Source organism: Sorex araneus, chromosome 4 (genome assembly GCF_027595985.1).
Source record: "Sorex araneus isolate mSorAra2 chromosome 4, mSorAra2.pri, whole genome shotgun sequence".
NCBI classification, from domain to species: Eukaryota; Metazoa; Chordata; class Mammalia; order Eulipotyphla; family Soricidae; genus Sorex; species Sorex araneus.
In genome coordinates, this window is record NC_073305.1 from 86,730,440 (window position 1) to 86,744,299 (window position 13,860).

General features: G+C 42.3%; 1 protein-coding gene across 1 annotated transcript in view; it reads right to left on the reverse strand.

Annotated features, from left to right (window-relative positions):
- The window catches only part of PKHD1 (PKHD1 ciliary IPT domain containing fibrocystin/polyductin), a 552,653-nt gene that overhangs the window by 450,551 nt on the left and 88,242 nt on the right, over positions 1-13,860 (reverse strand). The window contains exons 33-34 of the mRNA XM_055136692.1: positions 10,209-10,428; positions 868-1,018 (exon numbers count right to left, since the gene is read on the reverse strand). Coding sequence (XP_054992667.1) covers positions 868-1,018; positions 10,209-10,428 — 371 coding nt within the window. The remainder of the gene's footprint in view (positions 1-867; positions 1,019-10,208; positions 10,429-13,860) is intronic.

Sequence of the window (13,860 nt, forward strand, 5' to 3'; positions counted from 1 at the left end):
TGGCATATATACAGATAAATATATACATATACTATATACTTTTTCATTTATTTATAATTGTTATAAATAAATATGTGTATATACCTATATACCTATAATTATTTATATTTATATGCACAGGTATATATATATATATATATACATATATATATTTGTGTCATGAGATTCCTGAGGAGTTGTAAAAGATTACCTCCTGTATTTCCAAAAGAGCCCCAGCCTCTGATTTCAGTACTCAAAACCCCTTGGGGAAGCCATGGAGTCCCCTCAGGGGACACTCTTATGAACATGTTCTTCAATGCACCACAAGGGACAAGTAGTGTAGACCATTTTTAAATAGACAAATTCGAGGTGGAGAGGCTAGACCAAGTGAACCTGCCATCTTTTCAGTTGTAATTTCCAAGGGGTTCTCTCAGAAACTGACCCTCCCGCACTCCTCACAAAACTGACAGGAACCCCTGGACCATCAGCAACGTTGCCGACTGCCAAGCAGGGATGGCCCAGGACTGAGAGGGCTTTCGGGCAGGCCTGGTTAAACTGTACAGCATGTATGTCATGGAGAAATAACCCACAGAGAACCTGCTCTCCAACACGCATGCAGAAAGCAAAACAAGAAGCTGAGGAGATTATCTGTTCAGAATTTGCTTTAAAGGAGTCCGGGCAGCGCTCATTTATTTTTGAGAAAATATATGATTAACCATAGTTAACGATGAATTCAGATGTTGTGCATTAGACCAGCTCCTCAAAGTTTGAGAGCATTTAATATTATATATCGCTGCCATTTGGACTAAATTGTTTTTTTAATGTACACAATATTACAAATTTAATTTGAGCTGTTTGAATCAGTCTGTAAAAAAGATTTGATTATACCTGAGTGTTCTGGCTGCCGCTTCTGTGTATCTCAGTAATCTTGGCGGTAATTGGCTGATTAGGCGTCTCACACTCTATCTTTGCCTCAGTTTCCATGGTAATGTTACAGGAGCTATTATAGATGAGAACTTCATCTCTTTCCACTTTAGGGCTGAAACGAGAAGGGAGGTTAAATGGGGTGTCATCAATCTTAATGAAATGCAATTATTTTTACTCTTATTAATCATTGCAAGCCATTAGCTTGTGGCAACTACAGGCCACCATTTGTCAAATTTTGCAAATTTCTGTAATTTTGTTTCCATTCTTTTATTGTTTATTTGTTTTCCCTTTATCTGCGCACTCTGCAATGAAAATGCACATGGTAAATATCTTTCACTGAGGCCTTTCTCTTTTCCAAATCTATGAGGAACATTAGCAAATGGTTCTGTGGTCCCAACTTAACAAGTAATGCACAGCCAAAACTTCTAGTTCCAAAAATGGAAGCAAATGTTGGGGAGAGGGTTTTTCCCCCTTTTTCCTTTTCCTTCTTCCTGTTCTTACTCACACTTAGTGTTGGGGTGGGGGGGGAGTGAATTGCCTGAATCCCCCCAGGGCAGATGGAGAAATTGGAAAACCCACACAACTGGCTAACTGGTCCCTAATTCCAACTGTGAAAAAATGAGCTCATTTAGGCTTTCAATTCCCTCTCCCCAGCTGATGGCAATGAGGCTCTGTTGCTAGCAGTGGAACATTAACTTAGTAAATTAATTAAACTTACTTAACAGCCCAGACTAAGGAGATTCGATATATGTGCCAGTTATACTACCAGCCAGTCACTTTAAAAGTCCTCTTGCTTTAAGGGGAGAAGCCAGACTGGATTTAAAATGAAAAACAGCAGTGTAGCATTACAGAAAGTCTAAAAATATGCAGTGTGGAGGAGTTGAGGGCACAGATATGCAGGGCATTGCCCCCAACAGGTATGAGATTTATTCAAGAATAATTCTGGCTTTAGGCATTGTTTCAACTAACTCAAAGATTATTAGTAATAATAATGCATGGCATTTTACACTTTTCAACAGTTTCATAGCTGTGATCTCATTTCAACTGGTGAATTTGGTAGAGGGGGCCAGATAGCCTCGTTATCGGCCACTGTTCAAATCACAAGGCTACTTCTCCTGGAAGGGTGAATAACATGAGGCCCCCATAACCATGCCACCGGACTCCACGCCCGGCTGTTCCACTCGGGACACCCAAGAGGGGGGTGGGAGAGAGCCCTTCCCCCGTCCCAAGAGACCCAGCTTCAGCAGCCGAAAACCTCCACAACCCAACCACAACCATGCTCAAGGATGCTCCCTACACACTCGAGAATATGTGTGCATATTCTTCCACCCCTCTCAGAGAGCCCGGCAAGTTACCAGAGTATCTTACCCACATGGCAGAGCCTGGCAAACTACCCGTTGTCGTATTCGATATACCAAAAACAGTAATAAGTCTCACAATGGAGACGTTACTGATCCCTGCTCGAGCAAATCAATGAGCAACAGGATGACAGTGACAGTGACATCACGAATTTGGTGGTGGGAAGGTGTAATGGTGGTGGGATTGGTGTTTGATTATTAACTGTAATTAAATATTGTGAACTGTCACTGTTGTCCCATTGCTATCAATTTGCTCAAGCGAGCACCAGTAACATCTCCATTGTGACACTTGTTGTTACTGTTTTTGGCATATCAAATACACCACGGGTAGCCTGCCAGGCTCTGCCATGCAGACAAGATACTCTCGGTAGCTTGCTGGGCTCTCAGAGAGGGATGGAAGAATAGAACCTGGGTTGGCTGCATGCAAGGCAAATGCCCTACCCACTGTGCTATAGCTCCGGCCCCCAACAGTATACAACAAGTACTAACTAAGTGGGTAAATTGTATAGAATGTGCAAGAAGATCAAAATAACTCAGAAAAGGTGTTTAACTTATAAAACTTTTTTAAACATTTTTTAATTGATAGAGGACTAAACTGTATAAGCCAGAGGTCAGGGAATTTACATGAAGTCAAATACAAAGATGAAATCCTACAACAGTGCCCTCACTTTTGAGATGCTAATCAAACTTCAACCACAAAGAGATAGATGCCCCATGGGAAGAGATCTGGAAAGGTGGGAGAAAGGGAGAAAGGTCACTGCTTCTGAAAATATAAATCAGAATGAACTAGAACAAATCACTGTCAAATTGTGTCACTCATGATTGGCTAAAAATCATGGTACTACTACATCTCACATTTTATTCTTCTCTTCATAATCGTGTTTTCTCAATTCCAGCCCCACCCTATACTCACTGTCTTCTAGACCAGCATTTCTTAACCAGGGCTCATGTGGACCCATATGGTCTCCCAGAATATTTCAAGGAGGCCACAGGTGGGGGGGAAATCACATAAATGGGATGGAGGCACCTAACTGGTAGAACAGGAGGACCATGGGAGGAAATAAAGGCAGAAAAGAGATGGCACAGTTGGGAAAGGTTGAGAATCGCTGCTCTGAGCCTCTGTCTTGAGATCACCAATATTTCACCGGTGCTCCCCAGAGCTGATTACACAGAGTTTGGACCAAGCACTGAGCTTCAATCCTCTTTGACCTGAGTCTTCCCTCCCATGTTGGCACAGAACATGGTGTTGGGCTTGTATCCCATGTACTTAATGAAGGTACTGGTGAGCTCAGGATCTCACAGCTACAGTTTCTTGAGGATTTCGCCATGCTCAACCGATTTTCTGAGACGCCTGAGGAAGCAGAGTGAGATCTGGAAGCAGGACAATTAGAGTTGAATCCCTAAGCAGACAGTTCCCATCTTTCTGGCATTGTAAAGACACGACCCTCTGAGTTTTGACTTCTGCATTCATCAAGTGAAGTTGCAGTCATTATTTTATAGATTCCTCTTTAGGGAATCCTCATTTTATAGAGCTACTTAGGGAATCCAGGAAAATGGAGCCTACAAAAAACAACGGTGCCGAATCTGGTACACAGTAAGTGGCCAATAAAGGCAGCGCTCATTCAAGTATTTGGCACTATGGTGTCCATGGAATTATTGTTGAAATGTAAATGTGAGAATTTACATTCCTTATAGCTCCATGTCTTCTGACGTGGACGCATTGCTGGGCTTAACTGCATTCTGAAGCAAGATCCTGTAAGAGAGTTACAAATCCATTTAGCAGAGCCATCAACCAGAGGGGCAACGGAGCCAGAGGAAAAATACAGCATTTGCTCCTGGAATGTCAGTTGTACTTGAAGTTTCAGAAAGAAACGGCAATGCAATTTAACTTTTAAATGAAACCATAATGTAATAGATAAATATGAAAATGCAGTGGAATAGAATGCAAAATGCACATGGACTTTTCAAATAAAACATCTGACTTCAAAGCCACTTGTGGCAAGCCACGAGGATATTTGCAGCTAGAAGAAACATTCTTTGTCATTATTGCTTTAAGTAGGAGGTGGATCTTTCAGTTGGGGGGAGGTGATCAGGGGACAGAGTAGTCAAAGAAAACCCTGCATTAGATCAAAACAACCATGAGATACCACCTCACACCACAGAGACTAGCACACATCCAAAAGAACAAAAGCAACCGCTGTTGGAGAGGATGTGGGGAGAAAGGGACCCTTCTACACTGCTGGTGGGAATGCCGGCTAGTTCAGCCCTTTTGGAAAACAATATGGACGACTCTCAAAAAATTAGATATTGAATTCCCATTTGACCCAGCAATACCACTGCTGGGAATATATCCCAGAGAGGCAAAAAAGTACAATCGAAACAACATCTGCACATGTATGTTCATCGCAGCACTGTTTACAATAGCCAGAATCTGGAAAAAACCCGAATGCCCCAGAACGGATGACTGGTTGAGGAAACTTTGGTACATCTATACAATGGAATACTATGCAGCTGTTAGAAAAAAGGAGGTCAAGAATTTTGTAGTTAAGTGGATGGGCATGAAAAGTTTCATGCTGAGTGAAATGAGTCAGAAAGAGAGAGACAGACATAGAAAGATTGCACTCATCTATGGTATATAGAATAACAGAGTGGGAGACTAACACCCAAGAGCTGTAGAAATAAGTACCAGGAGGTTGACTCCATGGCTTCGAGGCTGGCCTCACGTTCCGGGGAAAGGTCAACTCAGAGAAGTGATCACCAACTACATTGTAGTCGAAGGCCATGTGGGGGAAGGGAGTTGCGGGCTGAATGAGGGCTAGAGACTGAGCACAGCGGCCACTCAACACGTTTATTGCAAACCACAACAGCTAATTAGAGAGAGAGAACAGAAGGGAATGCCTTGCCACAGTGGCAGGGTGGGGCGGGGGGGGAGATGGGATTGGGGAGGGTGGGAGGGACACTGGGTTTACGGGTGGTGGAGAATGGGCACTGGTGAAGGGATGGGTTCCCGAACTTTGTATGAGGGAAGTATAAGCACAAAAGTTTATAAATCTGTAACTGTACCCTCACGGTGATTCTCTAATTAAAAATAAATAAATTTAAAAATTTAAAAAAAAAAAAAGAAAACCCTGCATTATTATCACCACTTACTAATTATTCATTAGCAAGGAAACAAGATGGGTTTAACCTTTGGGGATCACATTTACCTCCATTCCTGAAAGCTGCCAACCCCCTGATGGGGAAGCTGGCCATTCTAGAGGGTTGGCAGGAACAATGCCAAGTTTCAGTGTCTCGCTGAGATGCCTGGTCTCAGGGTGGAGCCTCCCCTATTTCTCTTCTAAGATGAATGACGGCAGGTTTGCCCAGGCCAACTCTGCTCTGCGGCCTCTGCAGTGGCTCTCTAAGCTGATGCATGAGCAGGTTTTCTGCCCTCGGCCCCTGTGGTCTGGGAGACTTGAAAAAGGACAAAAGAGCTGAATTCCTTCAGTCTTTCTCGGCATTGGGCTCCCACCCTCCTAAGCACCCTTCTGCCCTGTCCTCACCAACAAAGGTCAAGATGAACTGGCAGGATTTGCTCAATATCCTTTCCTTTGTCCCCCGCATGCCACTGTCTCTGCCCTCCTAGTCTTGCTTGCACAGGGTCAGAGCCCCTTTCTGTTAGTTTAGACTTTCCTCTACAAGTTTTGATTCCTATTTCTTTTGGGATTTCTCCCTATTATCTCACTAGAGATTTTTTCCCCATTAAAAACCCATCATTAGGGGCCAGAGTGATAGTGCAGTGGGTAGGGCGTTCACCTTGCACAGGGAAGACTGAGGTTCAATCTCCCAAATCCCATATGGTCCCCTGAGCACCACCAGGAGTAATTCCTGAGTGCAGAACTAGAAGGAACCCCTGAGCATTGCTGGTGTGACCCAAAGAGCCAAAAAGAAAAAAAAAAACCATCAGAATTAGCAGAGACATCAGGATATCCAAAATAGGCCAACACTGACAAAATTGCCAAATTTGTAATAGCTACTATCCCACATTTCCTTCCACAAGAATCCTTTGAATTTGACAGTACAGTTGGTCAGATTTAAGTATAGCACTGTAGCACTGTAATCCTGTTGCTCATCGATTTGCTTGATCAGGCACCAGTAACGTCTCCATTGTGAGACGTGTTGTTACTGTTTTTGGCATGTTAAATATGTCACGGCTCTCCAAGAGGGACAGAAGAATCAAAACCGGGTCGGCTGCGTGCAAGGCAAACGCCCTACCCGCTGTGCTATCACTCCACCTTAAATATAAATGCACATAAATATAAAACAATGCACAACTTCACACATAGCACACACGAATATTATTTTCAGGGAACATGGTTAAAAATATTAGGGTTCAAAGGGTATCATAGAGAGTTCTAGAACTTAAGATTCCTAGACAGACTCCCAATACCTTGCCTTCTCTGGGGTAAGGAATAAAAATACTTGCAGTCATTTCACCTCTCTCACTTAGACTGAAATCTTTCCTATCGCTGTCACTGTCGCTGTCATCCCGTTGTTCATTGATTTGCTCAAGCAGGAACCAGTAACGTCTCCATTGTGAAACTTGTTGTGACTGCTTTTGGCATATTGAATGAATACACCACAGGTAGCTTGCCAGGCTCTGTCGTGGGCGGGACACTCTCCGTAGCTTGCTGAAATCTTACTGAACTACACAGCTGTGCCCAGACTCCTAGATTAGTGGTAAGTGCACAACAAATCAGAAACCTGCAGTTCTAGTATGGACACTACCAACGCTCAATATTGACTTTGGAAAGTTACTTAATATGCTCTTAGAGCAAAATCCAAACTCTCTTGTATGGCCTTCCAGGCCTATCTCACTGCTCCAGGCTTGTCCAAAGCCACTTTCTTCTATTTTCCTCCGCTCCTGCCTTCTGGCTTCTGGCTCTTCAAAAAAACGTCATGGGTCCTTTACATTTTACATTCACTGTCTGGCACCCCTGCTCCCTCCCCCACCCCCCCAAAAAAAAGACAGCTCTTTTCTTTAACTCAGCATCAAAAGTGCTTCCTCATGGAAGCCTCCTCTGCTCCTCTGGCCAGAGTTCCCACTTTTTTCTATCATTTTATGGCTCTCTTCACAACATGTGATCTTTCTGTTTCTTCTCTGCTTCCTTATCTGCACAGAAGTGCAGTGAGTCTGCTCTCGATTCACCTTGACTTCACCAGGACCTAGAATCCTATAGGCACTTGGGGCCAGAGAGATAGGATGAGTGCATGCATCCTATACAGGAGGCCTGGTTGTGATCCCTGTCACTGCATGGTCCCCTGAGCACCACTGGGAGGAACTTCTGAGCACCGAAGCAGGCGTAGCCCTCAACTCTGCAGGGCATTACCAAACCCCAACCCTCAAACTATAGACTGTCTGGCACCATAAAAAGTGGGAGGATGGATGGATAAGTGGGTGAGTGGATTAATAGGATATGGTGAGATGGATAAGTGGATAGATGGAAACACTGAGCATGTTTTTGCCACAGATGTGCATATCTACCTTGCCAAATGAACATCAGATCCATAGAGCAGTGGTGAGCAGGGGCGGGGGAGGGGGGAGGGAGGAGAATAAGGCATTTAGTGAAAATTATTTCATTGCAAAGACACTGAAAAGTAGTTCCCTAGGTTCATGATATTTTTAATAGCTAGTATTGAAAGAACCAAGGTAAATCATTAGGCACAAGATCTTATTAATGGCCCTAGTTTAATCTATATGTTATCACATGCTTACAAGAAAAAAGTATATCTGTAAGATGACTAAAAACTATATTATCAGTATCCCAGCCACCTATAAATATAACTATTGATGTTTTGAATATATAATCTGGTCCTGCTTTACTAATTACATATTATAAAAGTATACAAACATTTGCATTATATACAACATTGTAATTAAACTGGTAGTTTTGTGGCTATACATTCACTTCCCAATTTAGTGTAAGCATCCTCCTTTTGGGTTAAATATTCTATTTTTAAACCATCATTGTTTTAAAAAGTTTCTTTGTCATTTGAATGTATAATATTACTAAAAAATTTAATTTTTGCTAAGCCAAATTTTTTTGGTTTCATACTCAAAACTTCAAAGAACACTCTTCTTTTTAACAAATGGTACATGCTTCTGACAAGCTTCTAAAATAAAATCCAGGAAGTGAAATTACTGGGTCAAAGAGTATGGAGAGGGCCAGAGCAATAGTACAGTGGAGAGGGCATGCGGCCGACCCAGGTTCAATCTCCAGGGTCCCATAGGGTCCCCCAACCACCACCAGGAGTAATTCCTGAGTGCAAAGCCGGGAGTACCAGGAGTAGGCCCTGTGCATTGCTGAGTGTGACTCAGAAAGAAAAAAAAAAAAGAGTATGCAGAATTAGAAGTTTCTTAACAAACAAGGCCAACTGTCTTCAAAGACAGGACTAACTCCTCTTGTCAGCCTTGGGTCCCTCACACAACCAAGAGTAAATAAAACTTTGTTGAAATCAGAGGTTGCTCACTTTTACTCCTCCTCAAGAAATCACCACGTGTGTTGTGTGTGTGATCTCATAGTTTTCAATAGTATTGAAGTGGCTCTTTTACAATCCCCGACCACTGTGCCATCAATCCCTTCTCCAGGATCGCCTCTACTTTTGCGAACTCTGGTATCCAGGCAGTTGAGTGCACTTCAAACACTCTATCAGTAGATAGTGAGGTTTGAGGCTTGGTAGCCCCCACCCCCCCACTTTCTTCTAAGAAGCAAATCCCTTGGATTTCCAAAAAGTCATTCTGGAAATGAAGCTCAAGGCCTGCCTTTCCCGTGGAGCCAGGAACAGCAAACATGGACTTCTGGGTGTCCGGTCCAACTTCTGGGTATCTGTTCAGTCCCACTTGATATTTACCTGAGGAGAACCTGCGGAAGCTCATTTCCTTTGTGCCCGCTACAGGAATCGCCATGCCCTTCAGCAAAGCAGGGAGCGAGGAGAGCTAGAGTGAGGATGCTACTCGGAGGATGCTCCTCTTCCCCCTTAAACTGGAGGCAAACCCCTGGGGGCAAATGCATCCTAAAGCACAGTGTCTCCAGACATCAAACAGGCAGGCTGACATGAAGAAAGCTGCTTATCTCTTTCATTCTGGGTAATTAGTCTTGTTGAGTTTATTTTTAATGGGAAAATAGGCCTTCATTAAATAATCAGATGCAACCACTCTATCGAGATAAGCAATAAAAAAATGCGGCACCCTACAATATCACAATATCACAGGGCAGCGGACAAGAACTAAATGTGGAAATCAAGGCCCAGAAGAGTTAACAACAGGGTCCCAATGCTTTTTGTTTGTTTGTTTGTTTTGTTTTTATTTGTTCGCTTGTTTTATTTTAAGGGATTTTTTTTTAACCTGGGAGGTTGTGCTATCTGTTTGCTTTTTAAGCCAAAAAAAAAAAAAAATCCACATAAGCTTGTGGCTTCCAAATCCTAGATCTACAGTAATTCCGCTGTGCCGTCCCATCCCACCCTGCCTCCACCGCACTCCTCCTTTTGAATAAACATTGTACAATCTGCTGGATTTCTCTGTGACTTTTTTTCATACTTGTGAATCTGTTTGGAAAGAAAAGAAAAAGGAAAGGGGAAAAGAGCCTTCTGTTTTTCATAATGTCTAATCTTTTTCCCCATTGGCATTCACCAGATGTTGCTTTGGATCGGAAGATAAATATTAAAATCTAAGCAAGAACAAAGTGAGCTGTTTACTGGGCAGATTTTTCAGATGTTCTCTAGAACACTTGAAAAGACAGGAGATGCTTTGATATGCAGCCTGGCTGGAATCCACAATGAAATGGTCCCTTCAGTGAGTGCTCTGGGGCCCCGGGGCCCCAGGCAGAGCCCACAGCTCCTGATGGCTCCCTAAGTCTCCTGCTCTTGCATTTGTGCGGAGTCTGGGGCGGGAGGGGCCAGAATTACCTGATGAAGAGTCCTGAGAACGTTGGCGAGACCGACTCAGTCCAGCGAGCTGTGGCAAAGAAGCTTTGGGTACTTCCTTCACAGAGGTAGAGGTAGGACCAAGATTCTGACAGCCTGCTGGTCCCCAAGGCGATGGTTAAATCACATTGCACAAAGGTTGGGGTGGGGTTTTCACAGTCTTCCTCCCCCTGCTTCAGGCCACACAGGAAAGCCAAGGACGCTGCAGGGAAAGTGCCTGTGAGGTTACATAACAACATAGGAGCCACCTAAAGTCCTCGAAGGCTTACATAAGTGTGGTTCATTATTGCCTCTTAACCAAAAAGAAAATGAAGTTACCTCTTCACTCTCCCAGAAGAGAAAAGGTCATGGAACCATGTATGCGAAACGCAGGCAAATAACATTATGGTAAAATCTGTGTCATTGAAATGGGAGAAACAGATTGGGAATCTAGCAGCTAAGGAGACAGTCTAAAAGCAATCACTGTATCACTGTAGCACTGTCATCCTGTTGCTCATCGATTTGCTCGAGCAGGCACCAGTAACGTCTCCATTGTGAGACTTGTTGTTACTGTTTTTGGCATATAGAATACAACACAGGTAGCTTGCCAGGCTCTGCCGTGTGGGCGAGATACTCTTGGTAGTTTGCCGGGCTCTCTGAGAGGGGCAGAAATTCTGCCCAAATCCACATCGTCCTCACCATGGCCACCCCTGGCTCCTCATTCTCTGAAATAACTACATACCTGTTTTTCCATTGGTTTTTCCACATGGGTTTGTATTCCTAAACAAAAGATTGTTGAAAACGTACCAGTGTTGAAATTTCTCACAAGACATCATGTTCTTGGACCTGCATTTTTTAATTAGTTCTTCTGTTCTCAGATGAATCTGATTCTCTACACATGGCACTGCACTGTAGCATTGTTATCCCGTTGTTCATCAATTTGCTCTAGCAGGCACCAGTAACATCTCCACTGTGAGACTTGTTGTTACTGTTTTTGGCATAGCGAATATGCCACGGGTGGTTTGCCAGGCTCTGCTGTGCGGGCAGGATACTCTCGGTAGCTTGCTGGGCTCTCTGAGAGGGACGGAGGAATCGAACCCAGGTTGGCAGCGTGCAAGGCAAACGCCCTACTAGCTGTGCTACCACTCCAGTCTATGCTCTGCATATAGTAGCTATTTCCACTTTTTCACTGCTGCTCAATATTACATGATGTAAACTAAGCATAAAGGATGTATCTATTCTCTTTTCTATGAATGTTGAGTATTTTCCAGTTTTTGCTACTATAAAAATGCACAGAATTTTCTCTGGCTAAGTGGTTTTCTATCTTTTTTACACCTGCAGAGTGGTGCTGATCCACACCGTTGAAATCCACCGTTCTAGGGAATGTGCTTTAAAGAAAATTGCCTTTTCCAATTTACTGCATAGCACCATCTCGATTTCATACTGACTATGGCATTTCACTTTCCCATCTGCTACATTTATGGATCCTTGTTACTCTACAAACTCAACAACACTTGATATTATCAAATTCTTAATTTGGGCCAGAACATTGCATATACAATAAAATTTCAGTTAGCCATAATCTGCACTGTCATCCTTTTATTAGGTGCAATCATTTTTATACGTTCACTAATATCTTTATTTTCCTCTTCAATTAAATTGTTTCTGCCTCTTGCTCTCTTTTCTATTGGAGTGTCTGACGTTTTCTTATTGATTTCTGCTCTTTATCTGTTCTGAATACAATCCCAAGAGCTTGGATGGCTACCAGATGCCATTCCATATTTATGACTGGCATTCTGATTCTCTTCTGTTGTTGTTGCTTTGGGGCCACGCTCAGCAGGGCTCAGGGCTTAGTCCTGGCTCTGTGCTCAGGGATCACTCCTGGCATGACTCAGGGGATTGTATGTGGTCCTGGAGAGTGAACCTGGGTTAGCCAGGAAGAAGGCTAGTGCCTTGTCCCCTGTTCTATCTCTCCAGTCCCCTATTTTTAATCTTTTTTATAAAACCTCTTAATTAGCATAAATTCCTTTTATCATGCAATTGTAACTATTAGCATTTCTTAAAGAATAAAAGCAATTATTTGAAGCTCTTTGACCCTTAGGCCATTTCATTTCTTTTTGGGTCATGAAATACAATGTAAAAGAGCATCAAAAAAGTGGATAAAATATAACCTTTAACAGGAAAAAACGATCAAACCTGCACAAGGGATGCCTTTGGAGTGGCTGCTTGAAAACTTCAATAAAATACACTGTAACACTGTTGTCCCCATTGCTCATGGATTTGCTCGAGCAGGCACCAGTAACGTCTCTATTGTGAGACTTGTTGTTACTGATTTTGGCATATAAAATGCACCACAGGTAGCTTGCCAGGCTCTGCCGTGTGGGCGAAATACTCTAGGTAGCTTGCCAGGTTCTCTGAGTGGGATGGAGGAATCGAACCCGGGTCGACCACATGCAAAGCAAATGCCCTACCCGCTGTGCTATCACTCCAGCCCTTCAACAAAATAAGGAAGGAAAAAGAACAATTTCTCTGGCCTTCTGTTAGCTGCCCTACAGCAAAAGTCACGGAGAACTGTAGACTGAACTCTAAGTGGCCCTACATACAGCCCTTGGTTAGTGTTTTTAATCACACACAAATATTACTATTTCCGTTACATTCCAAAATACTCAACAGCATGGTAATCTGTAGAGTGTTCAGATGAATTGTGACAATTAAGATGTCTGGCAATAGAACTCTGATACAGATAGACAAAACAGGAGAATTTTCGAGTTAGCAAGCCCTAAGGCAAATAAAAACAGGTCCAACACCTATAAAATAATGAACCTGTTATGGGCGATTAGGTGAATGCAAATTGACGAATGGATTATGAAAAGTACCCAGGGCTGGAAATCAGAATCCATGGTCTTGATTCAAGATTCTGCCACAAAAAAAAAACCCTGTGTCTTTAAGCATTTTGGCTTTGGGGAACGTATAGAAAAGTTCACAAAAAATGTCATGTGGTGTATAATTAAGGTATAAATGCAAGAAATCTGAAGATCAACTTTCTTACTGATTTTATAAACATAGAGTGTTTGTTTCACCTAAAATGATGTTTTAGCCACCCATCCTATGAAAAAAATAAAATGCTTTTTTGGGAGAAATCCAAACCTAGGGAGTGGTAAAGATAAATGACTCCAAATGGGGCAAAAAGAACTTTTGTAAAGCTGACTTAACTGATTCCCCCACTGACAAAGAGAAAACATGTTAGCACTGAGACTTTACAACAAACAAAATAATAGGAAGGTGGAGAGTTCTCTGCCATCACTTGTACTCTGGAATGGGAACCATCACTCTTGCTTTTGTACAAGGTCAAACTAAGAAACAAAACCCAAAGCAAACCCAGAATTTGAAGGGACCTTGAAAAATAAGAAAATTTTAACAGAAATAAGCAAAAGACTGAATGAAAAGAGTAAAGCAGTAAACCACAGAAAATGAAACTATATGACTGTATATAAATATAATATATTATTATATTTATATATAAATTATATGTTTATATATAAATATAATATATGTGAACATTATATTTGTTTATATAAATATATATCAATTTATATATATAAACATCTAGCTGCATACAACTAACACACACACACACATACACACACACACACAT